General features: G+C 56.1%; 1 protein-coding gene across 1 annotated transcript in view; it reads left to right on the forward strand.

Moving 5' to 3' along the window:
- SCAP (SREBF chaperone) overlaps nt 1–14,794 on the forward strand; it is a 63,949-nt gene extending 49,155 nt beyond the window's left edge. The window contains 15 exon segments of the mRNA XM_086614384.1: nt 540–758; nt 2,167–2,600; nt 3,288–3,482; nt 5,430–5,631; nt 6,499–6,614; nt 6,757–7,330; nt 10,476–10,561; nt 11,061–11,143; nt 12,048–12,214; nt 13,021–13,101; nt 13,983–14,075; nt 14,077–14,164; nt 14,167–14,189; nt 14,534–14,674; nt 14,676–14,794. Coding sequence (XP_086470510.1) covers nt 540–758; nt 2,167–2,600; nt 3,288–3,482; nt 5,430–5,631; nt 6,499–6,614; nt 6,757–7,330; nt 10,476–10,561; nt 11,061–11,143; nt 12,048–12,214; nt 13,021–13,101; nt 13,983–14,075; nt 14,077–14,164; nt 14,167–14,189; nt 14,534–14,674; nt 14,676–14,780 — 2,607 coding nt within the window. The 3' untranslated portion in view covers nt 14,781–14,794.
- The last annotated feature ends 1,180 nt before the right edge of the window (nt 14,795–15,974 follow it).

The raw sequence follows: 15,974 nt of genomic DNA on the forward strand, positions 1-15,974 counted from the left end.
TTCAGTTCAAAGCCATTTCCCCATGTGCTGTCACTACATGCCCTTGTAAAAAGCCCCTCTCCAGCTTTCCTGTAGCCCCTTTAGGTACTGGAAGGCTGCAATAAGATCACCCTGGAGCCTTCTGTTCTCCAGGATGAACAGCCCCAACTCTCCCAGCCTGTCTCCAGAGCAGAGCAGCTCCAGCCCTCAGATCATCTTTGTGGCCTCCTCCAGACCCACTCCAACAGCTCCATGTCCTTCTTGTGTTGGGGAACTGTATTTGCTTGGTTACGCATACGCAGGGATTGGGGACAGGACCCTTGAGGGAACAAGACACCCTCAGGTGTATAAACGTGCGGATCTGGGGTAAACGGGCTGGAAGGAGGCAAGGTCACACACAGGGGACCATGGCTGGGTGAAGAAGAGAGCACATGCCAGACTGACTCGAGAGAAGGTGGGAACTCAGACGGAGGCACGTATCAAAGGTGGCTGATGTGCACACGTTTCTCTCGGGGGACCTTGTCACCGCGGCTCTCACGTGTTCGCTTTCCTCTTGGCAGCTCGCTGATCTGAACAAGCGGTTGCCAGCAGAAGCCTGCATGCCCCCGGCGAAGCCCGTCAGCCGCTCTCAGCGCTACGAACGCCAGCCAGCTATGCGACCTGCCACCCCCCACACCATCACCCTGCAGCCGTCGTCTTTCAGGAATCTGCGCCTGCCAAAGAGGCTGCGGGTCATCTACTTCTTCGCCAGGACCCGGCTGGCCCAGAGACTCATCATGGTATGCCATGTGGGGGTTGTTATCTGCTGCCCCTTCCTGCTGGACACTCAACAAACCCAAATAGGCTTCTGGGGGTGGAGGGTGGCGGGAAACCCAACGTTTTTCGTGCATCCTTGTTCCCCTGCAAGACTTATGCTGCCCCGTGGTAAATACAGTTCCAGAACTGGTCAAGGGGCTGGAAAATAAAACTTATGGGGAGCGGCTGAGGGAGTTGGGGCTGTTTAGCCTGGAGAAGAGGAGGCTGAGGGGAGACCTGATTACAGCCTACAAATACTTGAGAAGGGATGGTGGGGAGGTGGGGGAAGGGCTCTTTACATTAGTGATGGGAGATAGAACAAGAGGAAATGGGTACAAGCTTAGTCAGGGCAGATTCAGGTTGGATGTTAGGAAGTATTTCTTCTCTGAAAGGGTTGTCAGCCACTGGAATAGGCTGCCCAGGGAGGTGGTTGAGTCCCCATCCCTGGATGTGTTTAAGAATAGGGTGGATGACCTACTTAGGGATATGGTTTAATGGGGATTAGGGACGGTTGGACTCGATGATCTCTAAGGTCTTTTCCAACCTAGAAAATCTATGAATCTATGAACTACTTCCCTAAGAACACTGCTCTGCATGAAATAGCTCCAGGGCTCCGCTGTTCTCAGGATGTTTGGGTGGTGGTGGGTAATTTTCTGATATTTGCTTTGCAGCAAAAATCCGCTTTTATATAAGTGGATTTTCAAGGACTGTATGAGTGGACAGAGAAGATTTTGGCAGAGCAGAAATCATGTTTTGTTCCTACAGATAACGTGCAATAAAGACGTGGAGATATTTTGCTGCCTGCAAGACTAAGGCTTTTCCTTTCGCAGGTGTAACTGCAGCGGTTACACCAGTTGCTGCCCCTGTTGGTCACCCATGATGGAGGCAGAGGAACGTGTGTGTTCCTCAGCTCTACAAACCACAGCCCAGTCTGCTACTGTCGACTGACACTGGTGGTAGTTTAAGTTAAATCAATACATCAGTCTGCGAACCGCGGCTGCTGCAGTAGCTCTCGCAGAATTCCTGAACCAGAACCCCAGATTAAGCCCTTCCAGCCCTGTTTGAGGGTGGCAGACGTGCTGGTCCCAGCCACCAGCAAGGATCCTCTTCCCTGTTCTGCATTTATTTGTGTGGGAGAAGTGGGATTCCCACCGTTGGGTTGAGTCGGATGGCTCACAGAAAAGCGGCGTTCGGTTTTCGCGCGTTCTGTGCAGCCTCTCCCAATCTTTTTGGAGGATCGGTGTCTGCTGGGGGTAAGACCATAACGGAGCACGGGGCGTTATCCCCTTGGTTGGGATGTTGGTGATCAGCTCAGGCAGCTGACCAGGTGTTGGAGGTGGAGTGTGCAGGCCGTGTCCTAAACGAGCTTGTCTCTTTGCTCTTCGTGTGCAGGCTGGGACGGTGATCTGGATTGGAATCCTGGTTTACACGGATCCTGCTGGTCTCCGCACCTACCTCACGTCACAGGTCACTGAACAAAGTCCTTTGGGTGAAGCAGGTCTGCCTCCTATGCCTGTTCCTGGAGGGGTCCTACCTGCTGGGGACCCCAAGATTGACCTCTCAGTCTTCCCGTCGGACCCTATAGAGCTGTCGGAAAACCAGACGCAGCAGCGTGAGCAGAAGTCAGGGCTGGAGTCCCTGAGCAGGCTGGGGACAAACCAGCACACGTGGGCCCAAGGACCAGAGGGCAAAGGGAATGGACAGACGGAGCTTGGAACTGAAGCAGTGGTTACCTGGGGAGCAGAGGATGAGGAGATTTGGAGGAAGCTTTCCTTCAGGCACTGGCCATCCCTCTTCAGCTACTACAACATCACTCTGGCCAAAAGGCAAGTGGGCTGGCGTCGAGTGCCCGGGTGCTTTGGATTGTGGAGTTGACCCCAAGTGTTTTTCTTCCTGCTGTCCTTCTGAGTTAGATAGTTTGTGTTCCACGTGACTTACTCCCAATGCGTCTTCAGGAGGAGACTATTAAACAGGCCCTCCAGTGTGGTGCAGAGGTACCAAACTCTCCAGGGCTGTTTGTCTGGGAGTAAGGGTTGTGTTTCTGTGCTCTTGGGTGCATTACTTGCTTGTTGTCTTCCTTTACCCTGGAGGTGATGTTTAGAATTTTGTAAAACAACATACCATCATCTGTAAGTGATGGGGATGGTGCATGTGAGGAATAGAGACGTCTGAGCTGAAGAAACTTCTTTGTGAGATCATCTGGCCTGCGGTGTGCAGGAAGCTGGACCAGATCTTTATATCCTTACTTCAACCTGTGTGATTCATTTGACCTCATCAGTACTTTATTCTGCTGTTGGCTCTTAACCTCTACCACAGAGTTAAGGGTTAAGACCTGGGAAATATATTTAGAGAAAAATATTTCAGAGATCTTTAGTTTAGAATACCTGAAACTACTGGATGAAAGTACAGCCTGAGACCTACCTTGTGAGAAGACGAGCTGGGAAACCTCTTTGGATTTTTGTGTCTTTTGTGTTTGTTGTTCCTAAGCTGTTCTCGTCTTTCCATTCCTTCAGATACATCAGCATCCTCCCCGCAATCCCTGTCACGCTGTACCTGAACCCACAAGAGGCCTTAGAAGTGCGGCACCCCCAGGAGGCGAACCGCTACCACCCCTTCTTGTCTGCCGGCAGTGGGAAGCTGGATGGCAAAGCTCAACCTGACCAAGCTTCACCCAAGCAGCAAGGGCACCAGGATGTCACCCTTTACAAGTAAGAGAGTCCTCCGTACAGCCTTCTGACCGTGCCTTCTCCCTTGGAGACACGGCTTGCTCTTGGCTTTTCTCCTGGTGGGAGACCAAAAAATATTTGTAAAGCTTCAGCGCAAAATCCCGTAATGCTCAGGACACTCTAGCTCAGCTAGTGCAGCATTAAATTAATCTCTCACTAATTAGTTCCCTGACAGGAGATGGCGTGTGCAGCCCAGGTTGTTAGTAGACATTGCTGTTGGTGGGAGCTGCTTGTCAGTATATAGTGATGACTGTGGACGAGTGATGTACAAACTTGATGCATATGCAAGAGTTCACTATAATCATAGAATCACAGAAGGGTTTGGGTTGGAAGGGAATTTCAAGATTATCCAGTTCCAACCCCCCTGCCGTGGGCAGGGACACCCTCCACTACACCAGGTTGCTCAAAGCTCCATCCAACCTGGCCTTGAACACTGCCAGGGATGGGGCAGCCACAGCTTCTCTGGGCAACCTGTGCCAGTGCCTCACCACCCTCAGAGGGAAGAATTTCTCCCTCAGATCTAATCTAAATCTGCCCTCTTTCAGCTTAAATCTGTTGCCCCCTGTCCTATCACTACACGCCCTTGTAAAAAGCCCCTCTCCAGCTTTCCTGTAGGCCCCCTTTAAGTACTGGAAGGCTGCAATAAGATCACCCTGGAGCCTTCTCTTCTCCAGGCTGAACAGCCCCAACTCTCCCAGCCTGTCTCCAGAGCAGAGGTGCTCCAGCCCTCCCATCATCTCCGTGGCCTCCTCTGGCCCCGCTCCAGCAGCTCCATGTCCTTCTTGTGTTGGGGACCCCAGAGCTGAAGGCAGCACTGCAGGGGGGTCTCCCGAGAGCAGAGCAGAGGGGCAGAATCCCCTCCCTCGCCCTGCTGCCCACGCTGCTTTGGATGCAGCCCATAATGTAGTCAGCTGCTGTGCAATTAGTCTGTGTTTTGAAGATTAAGCTGTATTTTAATCGGATGGCTTGGTGATGCTCAGACTGTTGCTCCTAGCACCCACATGATGCATTACGGGGTTTGTCACTGGGTAACAGGGATAGGAGTTTGTCTTTGGGAATAAACGTTGTGATCCAATAATTGTTTATTGAGTGTTAAATCAAACTCTGATGCAAGCAGGGACCCTCCTGTCATACTGAGAGGACGGGCGCCCACCTTACCCTGTGAATCTGCAGTTCTCCTTTGGCTGTGTTGAACGCACTTTGTATTATCCCGATCCCCGTCTAGTGTTTTTCTTACTGTCTTAATTGCTGCGTACTTTTGTTAGTGAAAAGACTGAAAATCTTGTTGAGATTGACATTTTCCCATTTAAAAAATCCTTTCATTTTCCAGAAATCACTGTAGCTTATTGGAAATTGTGGTCAGCTGAAAAATTTAGACTAGCAACATGTGTAATGCTTTTCACAGTATTTTTCAAACTCTGTCCATGGACTGGAGGATTGGAGCACCTCTGCTCTGGAGACAGGCTGGGAGAGTTGGGGCTGTTCAGCCTGGAGAAGAGAAGGCTCCGGGGAGACCTTCCAGCACCTTCCAGTATCTGAAGGGGCTGCAAGAAAGCTGGAGAGGGGCTTTGGACAAGGACATGGAGTGACAGGACAAGGGGCAATGACTTTAAACTGAAAGAGGGGAGATTTCGATGGGATCTGAGGAAGAAATTCTTCCCTCTGAGGGTGGTGAGGCACTGGCACAGGTTGCCCAGAGAAGCTGTGGCTGCCCCATCCCTGGCAGTGTTCCAGGCCAGGTTGGATGGGGCTTTGGGCAACCTGGTGTAGTGGAGGGTGTCCCTGGCCATGGCAGGGGGGTTGGAACTGGATGATCTTGAAATTCCCTTCCATCCCAAACCATTCCAGGATTCTATGATTCTATGACTAGTAATGGGAACTTTATCTCACTTTCTTTTTGTCTGTGTATCTCTTTGTCTTTCCCACCAGGGTGGCTGCTCTGGGTCTGGCCTCAGGCATTATCCTGGTCCTCCTGCTCTTCTGCCTGTACCGGGTGTTCTGCCCCAAGAACTATGGGCAGAACGGGCTCTCTCACAGCAGGAGGAAGAGGGGGGACCTGCCCTGTGACGACTACGGCTACTCCCCACCCGAGACTGAGATCGTCCCCTTGGTTCTCAGGGGTCACCTCATGGTAGGTCGGACGGTGCAGCCCTCACAAGAAAGGCATTTTACTCCCTTGTGCCACACAGCTTTCGTTTTCTTTGTTTTATTTAAATAACAGCCCTCACGAAGGGCAGACCAGCTGTGCAGCCGTAGCGGAATGCAGCCGTGGAGGCAAACAGCTGGGCAATTTATCTGTATATAAGGATATTGCAGTATGAAGTTTCCTGTAGGACTTTTCCATTTCCTCCTGGGACTCACTCTGAGCTTATTACAATTGCTGTTATTCCCTTCTCTGCGTAGCCCACTCTTGGCTTTTATTGGCTGGGCTGATCCAGCTTTCTTTGCTGGGGTAGCTCCGGATTCCCAATATTTAATGCCTAGTGGATCCTTTTTTTTTCTGCTTCCCAGAAGTTAGTGCATAGATTTGGGCTTTTAAATGTTGTTTCCAGAGCTGAAAGCATCCAAGGATTTGCACAGAAGCGTGTTGCTGCTCAGTTAACTCATTTTTCTTGAGAGGAAAGACGCTTCTTCCCATTCTGAGATGAAACAACACACTTGGGCACCCAGTCAGATGGAGTTTGGAATGCTGTGCCATGTGTTCCGGAGAAGCTGCACCTCTGTTCCTGATCCCACCATCTCTTTGAGCCATACTTTGTCAGGGAAAGGGAAGAGAGCTGGAGTCTGTTGGGTTTGCAGCAGTTTAGTGCTCGTCTAGGACTCTGGCCAAAGAGGTAGTCACGTTCTCAGAGCACCCCGAGGTTGCTAAGCCAGCCACGTAGTTCCAACATAAAGTTTATCATCTGTGTAGCTCCTCAGCTACACGCACGGCGATTGGCAGAGTCTGGGGGGCCTGGGTGATGCCACGCGCTCAGCTGTGCCTGTCCTTCCTCCCCAGGACATCGAGTGTCTGGCTAGCGATGGGATGCTGCTCGTCAGCTGCTGCCTGGTGGGCCAGATCCGCGTGTGGGATGCTCAGACCGGCGACTGCCTCACTGTTATTCCCAAACCGAGGTACGTGGTGTCTGTACCAGGTCATTCCCCTGCAGGAAGGTCCCTCCACGGTCGCTGCTCAGCAGCTGGTGCAAACCCTGCTGGCAGAAACGAGCCCGCTCGGTCGAGGTGGGAGAAGTGACCTTTCGTTGCTGTGTTTCAGGTTGCGAAGAGACAGCAGTGGCATTTTTGATTACCAGGAAAGCTGGGATCATAGTCCGGATGGCAAGAATGGTCTGGATGACTCCTTTGAGAACAGTCACCAGCTCAAAAGGCTGCTCAGCCCTCCCCAGCCTCCGCTCTTCTGCGACCAGCCAGACCTCACGTCCCTCATTGACACCAACTTCTCCGAGCAGGTGAAGGTGCCCGAGTCGGAGACGCGGCTCCGCGCTGTGGGCAGTCGCCAGAAGGAGACCGCCGGGTATGACTTCAGCAGCCTGGTCGGCAAAGTGTACGAGGAGCACGGCACCTCCAACTGCATGAACTTCCCTGGCCTCTCGGCCCCGCACGGACAGGCCGGCTTCTGCGCGGGGAGCGGCAGCCCCCGCTCCCTGGGCTGCGGGACCGAGGACGGAGGCTGCAGCGGCCGCAGAAGGAGCCTGGGGGACGAATCGTTCACGGGATTTGAGAAATCGACCCCGATTCCTTCCTGGGGAGGAGACTTGGAGAGCTCCGTCTGGAGCCTGGACCTGCAAGGGAACCTGATTGTGGCTGGCAGGAGTAACGGGAAGCTGGAGGTGAGGAGCAGGGCTCACTGCCAGCCTGGGCACCGCTGCCACAGTGGCTCTGCGCAGGGCTGGTGCCGCTGCCTGTGCCAGAAGCACCAGCACCAGGCACGGAGCCTCTCGGGGTGCGGGTGAGGTCAGGTCCCAGGGCAGAAGTTGCTCTTTCTGCATTGAAAATCTCAGCTTCAGCTTGGTGGGGTTAGAGAACAGAACAGCATTTGTAGTGTGACGATCACCCACGATCGATATATATTTGAAAATTCAAAAAATTCAAAAATTCAAAAAAAAAATTCAAATTTTTATATTTGAAACAGCTTCTCCTTTGGTCAGTACTTTGCTTATCTTCTTTTCTCGTTCCTGAGTGTTCAAATATTCCATTTCAAAGGGGGTTCTCAGCGTAAGGAAAAAGATTCTTCAGGTCGTGCTAAATGATAGCAGCTCCTTAAGACTGAAGAAGCTTCAAGATTGCCATGTCATTAAGTGATGTTACTGGTCAGTCAGGAAATAAAGTCAAATTAATAGGAATTCTATAGAATGATACAGTTTTGGAGCAAATCTTTTTCCAAAATTTAAATCTCCAATGAGAAACGTTCAGAATTAGTTCAATTTTAGTTTGATTTGGGAAATTAAGTCAGAATTCTTCCTTCAAAATAAATGCAGGGTTTTTTTTGGAAACAAGCACATTTTGAAATATTTTTTTTAGTGGTTTTTGACCTGTACTTGCATGTGAGTGGCTCCCATTCTTCCCAGCAAAGACACAGGCGGGCCACTCCCGTTGTTTTTCTTTGTCCTTTGAGTGTGGTTTTGAGCTCAGATACCTTCTCCCGAGCACCTGCCTTGAGACACTGGCTGAATTTTGCTGCCAAATCGTCTTGCCAGTCCACATCACAACATTGCTTCAAAATTTGGAGCACGTCACGCTCGGAACAGGGCAGACCTGGGGTTGCAGCAGGAGCCTGTGCTGCCGCAGGGAGCACGTGTGGTGCTCTGGGGCTAGAGATCGTTGTGACCCCAGTAAGGAAGGCGTGCAGACTGGGAAGCTTTGATTAAAATACCATTTATTGACAATAACGCTAGAAGGAAAGAGAGGATAGTGTGAGCTACACCTCTCCTGTTGGGGGGGGCCCCACGTGCGGCGCTGGACGCCTCCGGTCGGCAGGGCACACAGGCGGATCGTGTCCCTGGAGAGGTCGACCAGCACTGTGGTCCTTAGAGCAGCTACGGGATTTTCTTTGAAGAAGAGGGTTCTAATCATCATTTTTAGTGTCAAACTAAAGGGTGTTTGCTTGAGAACTTGCTGCTTCACTTTTAGATCGATGGAAGGACATGCAGGTGTGTAGTCACTGGTGTAATCACTGGTGCCAAATGGGAGCTGCCTCCAGGCTCCTTCGTTAAGATCAGACAGGCACAAATACAGACTGGGCGGAGAATGGATCGAGAGCAGCCCTGAGGAGAAGGACTTGGGAGTACTGGTGGACGAGAAGCTCAATATGAGCCGGCAATGTGCTCTTGCGGCCCAGAAGGCCAACCGCGTCCTGGGCTGCATCAAGAGGAGCGTGGCCAGCAGGTCGAGGGAGGTGATTCTCCCCCTCTACTCTGCCCTCGTGAGACCTCACCTGGAGTACTGCGTCCAGTTCTGGAGCCCCCAACACAAGAAGGACATGGACCAGTTGGAGAGGGTCCAGAGGAGGGCCACGAAGATGATAAGAGGGCTGGAGCACCTTTCCTATGAGGACAGGCTGAAAGAGTTGGGGCTCTTCAGCCTGGAGAAGAGGAGGCTCCGGGGTGACCTTATAGCGGTCTTCCAGTACCTCAAGGGGGCCTACAAGAAAGATGGGGAGAGGCTGTTCAGGAGGGCCTGTTGTGATAGGACAAGGGGTAATGATTTTAAAATAGAGGGAGGTAGATTCAGATTGGATATTAGGAAAAAATTTTTTACCATGAGAGTTGTAGAACACTGGAACAGGTTGCCCAGAGAGGTGGTGGATGCTCCATCCCTGGAGACGTTCAAGGCCAGGTTGGACGAGGCCCTGAGCAACCTGATCTAGTTGGAGATATCCCTGTTGCTTGCAGGGGGGTTGGACTAGATGACCTTTGAAGGTCCCTTCCAGCCCTAACCATTCTATGATTCTATGATTCTATGACAGCTGAGGGGGCCAGGGGATGTGTGTGGCACAGCACGGGTTGGCTGTTACATGGGTCAACAACTCATAGAATTGCAGAACGGTTTGGGTTGGAAGGGACCTCAGAGAGCATCCAGTTCCAACCCCCCTGCCATGGGCAGGGACACCCTCCACTACACCAGGTTTGCTCAAAGCCCCATCCAGCCTGGCCTGGAACACTTCCAGGGATGGGGCAGCCACAGCTTCTCTGGGCAACCTGTGCCAGTGCCTCACCACCCTCAGAGGGAAGAATTTCTCCCTCAGATCCCATTGAAATCTCCCCTCTTCCAGTTTAAAGCCATTGCCCCGTGTCCTGTCACTACACACCCTTGTCCAAAGCCCCTCTCCAGCTTTCCTGTAGCCCCTTTAGGCACTGGAAGGTGCTGGAAGGTCCTCCCTGGAGCCTTCTCTTCTCCAGGCTGAACAGCCCCAACTCTCTCAGCCTGTCTCCAGAGCAGAGGTGCTCCAGCCCTCCCATCATCTCCGTGGCCTCCTCTGGACCCGCTCCAGCAGCTCCATGTCCTTCTTGTGTTGGGGGCCCCAGAGCTGAAGGCAGCACTGCAGGGGGGTCTCCCGAGAGCAGAGCAGAGGGGCAGAATCCCCTCCCTCGCCCTGCTGCCCACGCTGCTCTGGGTGCAGCCCAGGACACGGTTGGCTTTCTGGGCTGCCAGCGCACGGTGCCGGCTCATGTTGAGCTTCTCATCAACCAGCAGCCCCAAGTCCTTCTCCACAGGGCTGCTCTCCATCCATTCTCTGCCCAGCCTGGACTTGTGCTTGGATTGCCCCGACCCACGTGCAGGACCTGGCACTTGGCCTTGTTGAACTCCATGAGGTTCTCACAGGCCCCACCTCTCCAGCCTGTCCAGGTCCCTCTAGGTGACATCCCTTCCCCTCCAGAGGGACTGTGACAGGCTGGAGAGGTGGGCCTGTGTGAACTCTTTGAGTACAACGGTCTTCTAGGTCAGGATCACGGCACTAATCGCATCTCTTTGCAGGTTTGGGATGCTATCGAGGGCACCCTCCGCAGCAGTAATGATGAAGGTCAATCCGGCATCACAGCGCTCGTCTTCCTGAACAACAGGTAATTGTGTTTGTGCTCGGTGACCTCCTGCGAGGGGAGGAGAACACGTGGTGTAGGCCAGGACCCCAGCCCTGACCCTCCTGCATGGAGATCAGGCAGCTCCAGATGGCAGAGGCTCAGCTGGGAAGTCTCTTCCTTCCCACATGTCCACCTCTCAATCCGGGCATGGTGGAGTGAGCTTTCCTGGGTCCAGGTCTGTTCCAGCAGCCGGTCGTTCTCCGTACAGTCAGTCTTTCTTGTAGCCGAGTGTCTGGAGTAGCTCAGGGCTGGGAGATGAGGCCTTTGGGTCACTGGTTTCTGTTTGTTGCCATCTGCTGGTTTACCTCTGTGGTCAGAGCTCGTTCCAGTTTCCCAGCCCTCCGCTTGCAGTCAGGAGTGGCACCTCACCGGGGCAGCCCGCGTGGGTTGGTGCCCTGCCTCGTGACGTGTCTGGTCTCGGGGCTCCTCACCGTGAGAGCGGGGAAGGGCTTCTCCCCACGTTCCTGCCTTTCTCCCTCAGGATCGTCGCTGCCCGGCTGAATGGCTCCTTAGATTTCTTTTCGCTAGAGACACACACGTCCTTGAACCACCTGCAGTTCCGAGGTGAGCCTTTCCCCCTCCCTTGCCTCCTTCCTGAAGAGCTGAGTCTTCCTCACACCCGCTTCATAAGCTTTTGTAATAATGCTCCGCTCCGAACACCCCGTGCTGCCGAATGCTGAACCAGATGGTGCAGAGGTGAGAAATACTTGGGGAGTTCCCTGTGCAGGGAGAGAGCATCTCAGGTGCTGGTTTTTCCCAGTCCATATAGGTCTGGAGGCTGAGCCGTGCGTTCCGGGTCAGCTCTGCCCCGTACCCCTTTCCTCTCCCCCCTCCTCACTTACTTCCTCCCTTGGCAAGGTCCGTTCTCCTCGTTTGCACACCGCATCGCCCCACGCAGTCGTGGTGCCGCGTGGGGGCCTGGGCACAGCCACGGCACGCACAGAACCGGTGGGTGCTGGTAACTGGTTTGCAGTGCAGTGGCTCCTTTGGTTCTGGAGTGGCCTGGAGGGAAGAGAAGCCCTGGCCTTACTCCCAGAGAATGGTTGTATTCCTGGAGGGATGCCCTGGGATCTGTCTTCCAGTAGACCTGGAAAGGACTGGCTGTGGAAATGAGGTTTCCCCGGAGGGCGCAGAGTCTCGTGCCCAGCTGCCTGTTCTGCCTCTCGGCCTCTGGCTGATAATGGGGGACCTCAGTCTTGCAGAAGACTTACTGCCGTGGGGCCGCTCATCTGCAGAAGTTCTGCAGCTGAGGACCCTGCTGGAGACCCTTCACAGCGCTGAGCAGCTGTAGCATCCGTTGGTGTCAGGCACAGTGCCGAGTGTTTGGTTCTTTGGAACAACAGCTCCAGATTCCTTAAAGTTCAGCATCCAGGTGTCCCTGGTGCCGCACCATTTCTGGGTGATGCTAGTCCTGGAGCGTCAAGTTGTGTCTGCTGCAGTGAGGTCTCACCTGCGTGTCTCGCCACAGGAGCCCCGAGCAGAAGCAGCATCCCGTCCTCCCCCGTCTTCAGCAGCAGCGACGTCATCGTGTGTCAGCTCACCCACACCGTGTCCTGCGCCCACCAGAAGCCGATCACGGCGCTGAAGGCTGCGGCCGGACGGCTGGTCACCGGGAGCCAGGACCACACTCTGAGAGTAAGCCCTCCGCGGCGGCAGGCCGGGGGTGTGGGTGCGGATCCGTCCTGCGGGACGCTGTGGGACATGAGCTTGTCTCCTGCGTGGGTGGGGGGCAGAGCTGGTGAATGGACGTGCACAAAGGTGGTGGTTGGAGTCCAATCCAGTGCATTCCCCGGCTCCCCATGTTGGATGGGTCCTCACTGGAGTCAGAAGGACAGAGCCCTCTGCGGTATCGTACTGAACTGTGAGATCACCTTGCCCTGGCGCTGGGTGACTTTGGGGACAGTGAGGTCTGGGGTCTGGGGCACTCCCTGTCTCTGTCATAGGATCATTTAGGTGGGAAAAGGCCCTTAAGATCATCGAGTCCCACTGTTAACCCAACACTGCCCAGTCCAGCACTACCCACATCCCTCAGCACCACATCCGCACAGCTTTTAAACACCTCCAGGGATGGTGACCCCACCACTGCCCTGGCAGCCTGTCCCAGTGCTCAACAGCCCTTTTGGGGAAGAATTTTTCCTAATACCCAATTAATTAATTACTCCAAGGGTTCCCCTTGTCCCTTCCAGCAGCAGCTGTCCCCCTCAGCCATGCACGTCGCTTCCCTGCCCTGTCACTGCCCCATGGCATTGCCCTCTGCCCCTGCCCTTAGCAGCAGCATCCAGTGACCTCACTGTCCTGGATCCGTGACGGGCTCTGACTCTGCCGTGGGAGGAGATGGCACTGAGGAAGCTGAAGTGGGATCTGTTGCTCCGTTAGGAAGAGCGATGAGGCTCGGAGGTGTTGCTTGTGTGCCCCTCACATCCGCCTCTCCTGCCCTGCAGGTGTTTCGGCTGGAAGACTCGTGCTGCTTGTTCACGCTGCAGGGCCACTCGGGAGCCATCACGGCCGTGTACATGGATCAGGTGAGGTACCACCGGCTCTGCCCCGGCGAGAACGGCCTCGGGTAGGGCTGCTGAGCCGCCGGTGCAGCCAGAGGGACCCAGCTGGGACCCTCTTCTGGTTTGCACATGGAGAAGTTGATGTGGGAACTTCTGATGTGCTTCTCTGAGAGTTGGGCGGCCGCTGTACTGATGTGCTCACCGCGTGCCCTACACGCCAAACCAGTATTTCCCATCCAGCTCCCTGCGAGTGCCACCCTCCCCTTCCCAGGAGGTGGTTTGTCTCCCTGCCTGGAGCAGGAAAGCCCCGTTCCCACTACACCTGTGCTGCCGGGTCAGCCGTTCCGAACGTGGCTCTGAAGCCACAGAGCCTGGGGAGGCAGAGCCAGGAGCACGGGGCTGAAACTGGCCCAGGAATTGCTCCCTGCCCTGCTGGGGCCCGGCTTAGAGGGAGTGTAGGCTTAGCTGAGCTGGCACGCTGCCAGGGCTGGAGAGGTGGGCAAGGCTACGACAGGGTCTAGCAGAACGTGCCCTGACTCTGCAGCGAGTGCCCGCGGAGGCTTCACCTCCCAGCTCCCTTCGGAAAGGGAACGGCATGAACTGGGGTTTCTCTGCACCTGAAAGTCCTGGTGGGCTTGGGGTTTTGTTGCCTCCAGCCTGCTCAAAATGCACGTACAACGGCAGGGAAGGCACCGAGCTGGCAGCTGAGCTTCCCATCCCGCATTCCTGAGCCCTCCTCCATCCTGGGAGCGTGCCCAGAGCACTGGAAGCGCTTGTGTAGGGAACTGGCCTGCGTGTTCAGCGGCTTCCCGTGTCCGTGGCACTGCGAACCCCCGGGGGGCAACGGAAGGGCCACTGCCCACCGTCTGCCAAGCCCTGACCCCGCCGTGCCCGTGTCCCTGCAGACGATGGTGCTGGCGAGCGGCGGGCAGGACGGGGCCATCTGCCTTTGGGACGTGCTGACGGGCAGCAAGGTCAGCCACATGTACGCCCACCGCTGGGGACGTCACCTCCCTCACCTGCACGACGTCCTGCGTCATCAGCAGCGGCTTGGACGACGTGATCAGCATCTGGGACCGCAGCTCCGGATCAAGCTCTATTCCATCCAGCAGGTTGGTAGCTGGGGAGCAGCCAGGGAGAGTTTCGGGGCGGCTTCTGTGCTTTCCTGAACCCCACAGCCCACCTCTGCTGGGCTCGTGGCGTGAAGGGGTCGCCGTTTAAACTCCACGTGCTTTGGAAAAACGTCCCTGTTTGTACAGAAAATGTGCCAGAGCTCGGAAAAGGCTCAGTCTGTCCCAGCTGCGAGGCCCTGCGGCCCCGTTCCAGCACGTGTGCCCCTGCGGGGCCGGGCTGGCAGAGGGGCTGTGGCTGAACGGCCCCTTCCTCCCTCGCAGAGGAGCTGCTGCCAGGATGCCCGCCGCGGGCTTTGGCTCTGACGTGCTCTCCTCCTGCGCAGGAGATGGGCTGCGGTGCCAGCCTGGGCGTCATCTCCGACAACCTGCTGGTGACGGGAGGCCAGGGCTGCGTCTCCTTCTGGGACATCGGCTACGGCGACCTCCTGCAGACCGTCTACCTGGGGAAGAGCAACGAGTCGCAGGCCCGCGCGGCAGATCCTGGTCCTGGAGAACGCCGCCATCGTCTGCAACTTCGGCAGCGAGCTCAGCCTGGTCTACGTGCCCTCGGTGCTGGAGAAATTGGACTGAGGAGGAGGAGGAGGAGCAGGCGCTGGAGCCTGGGGGGAGCGAGGCAGGTGGGATGGGGTGCCCAGGTCCCTTCCGTGGTTGAAGGCAGACGAGGGGTGGGCTGCGGGCAGCGCCGTGCCGCTACCTGCAGGTGAGGGGACGGGGGACACCAGCTCCACCGCTCTGTCCGTGCCTCGGTTGCCTTCCCTCCGTGCAAACTGGACTCCTGGTGCCCACCTCTCTGCAGGGCCTGAGCCCACCTCTTCTCCCCATCTCCGTATGGTCACTGCGGCTCCGCAGAGGTGCTGTGGCCCCGGCGCTGCGCCGGCTGGCGCAGAGGGACACGTGGGGGTGCAGGGACGGAGTGCCCGCAGTGCCGAGCTCCGCTCCAGCACCTTGCTCAGGACAGGACTGGAGATGGGAACAGCATGCAGCGGTGGGGGTGGCTCCCCGGAGCTCACCAGTGGGTGCCAGAGCATGGCACAGAGCTGGGGCAGTCAGTGTTGACACCTGGCAGGAGCTGAGCCCAGCAGGTTCCAGCCTGGTCGCAGTGGGGCAGGAGCGTGGGCCATGGCGGGCAGTGCTGCCCACCCTGCCCACAGGAGGGTCTGCAGCGGCTGGCCCAGCCAACACCCCGCTCCCTGGGCACCAAGAAGAGCCCAGCCTGGCCGGGAGCAGCCACAAGCTTGAGCCCCAGGCCCTGGAGAGCAACCGCAGGGGGCTGCCAGCCCGCAGGGCATCCTGGCACTGAGCACAGTGCTCGGCAACCCGCGGAAGGCTGGGGCTGACCCCGCCTGGGCACTTGGCGTGGCCTCCACGTGCCTTAGAGCGTGGGCAGGGCCCCGACCCGCCCGGGCTGGCGGGCACTGCACGGCGGCCGTCCCTGCCCTATTTATTTATAGCTGTATATATTTATTTATTCTGGCAGGAGCACGCGGGGGCAGCAGCCTGGCAGCGCCCGTGCCAGCGTGGGCGCCCTCACCCCACCGAGCTGCCGTGGCAGAGCTGCCCCTGCACTGGGCATGGTCCTGGCACAGGACCGCGCTCCCGCACGCAGCCGCCCTGCCCGGGTCGCAGCAATAGCACCTTCCTCCTCCTCCTCCTCCTCCCGCTGCCGGGCCAGAGGAGGCTTTTCTCAGGTTGGGAGCGGGCAGCCCTGGCCCCCAGCCTTCCTGCAGGAACGGGGGCAGACTGGCCCGACTGGCACTTGGGGGA

Source organism: Tauraco erythrolophus, chromosome 7 (genome assembly GCF_009769465.1).
Source record: "Tauraco erythrolophus isolate bTauEry1 chromosome 7, bTauEry1.pri, whole genome shotgun sequence".
Taxonomy (NCBI): domain Eukaryota; kingdom Metazoa; phylum Chordata; class Aves; order Musophagiformes; family Musophagidae; genus Tauraco; species Tauraco erythrolophus.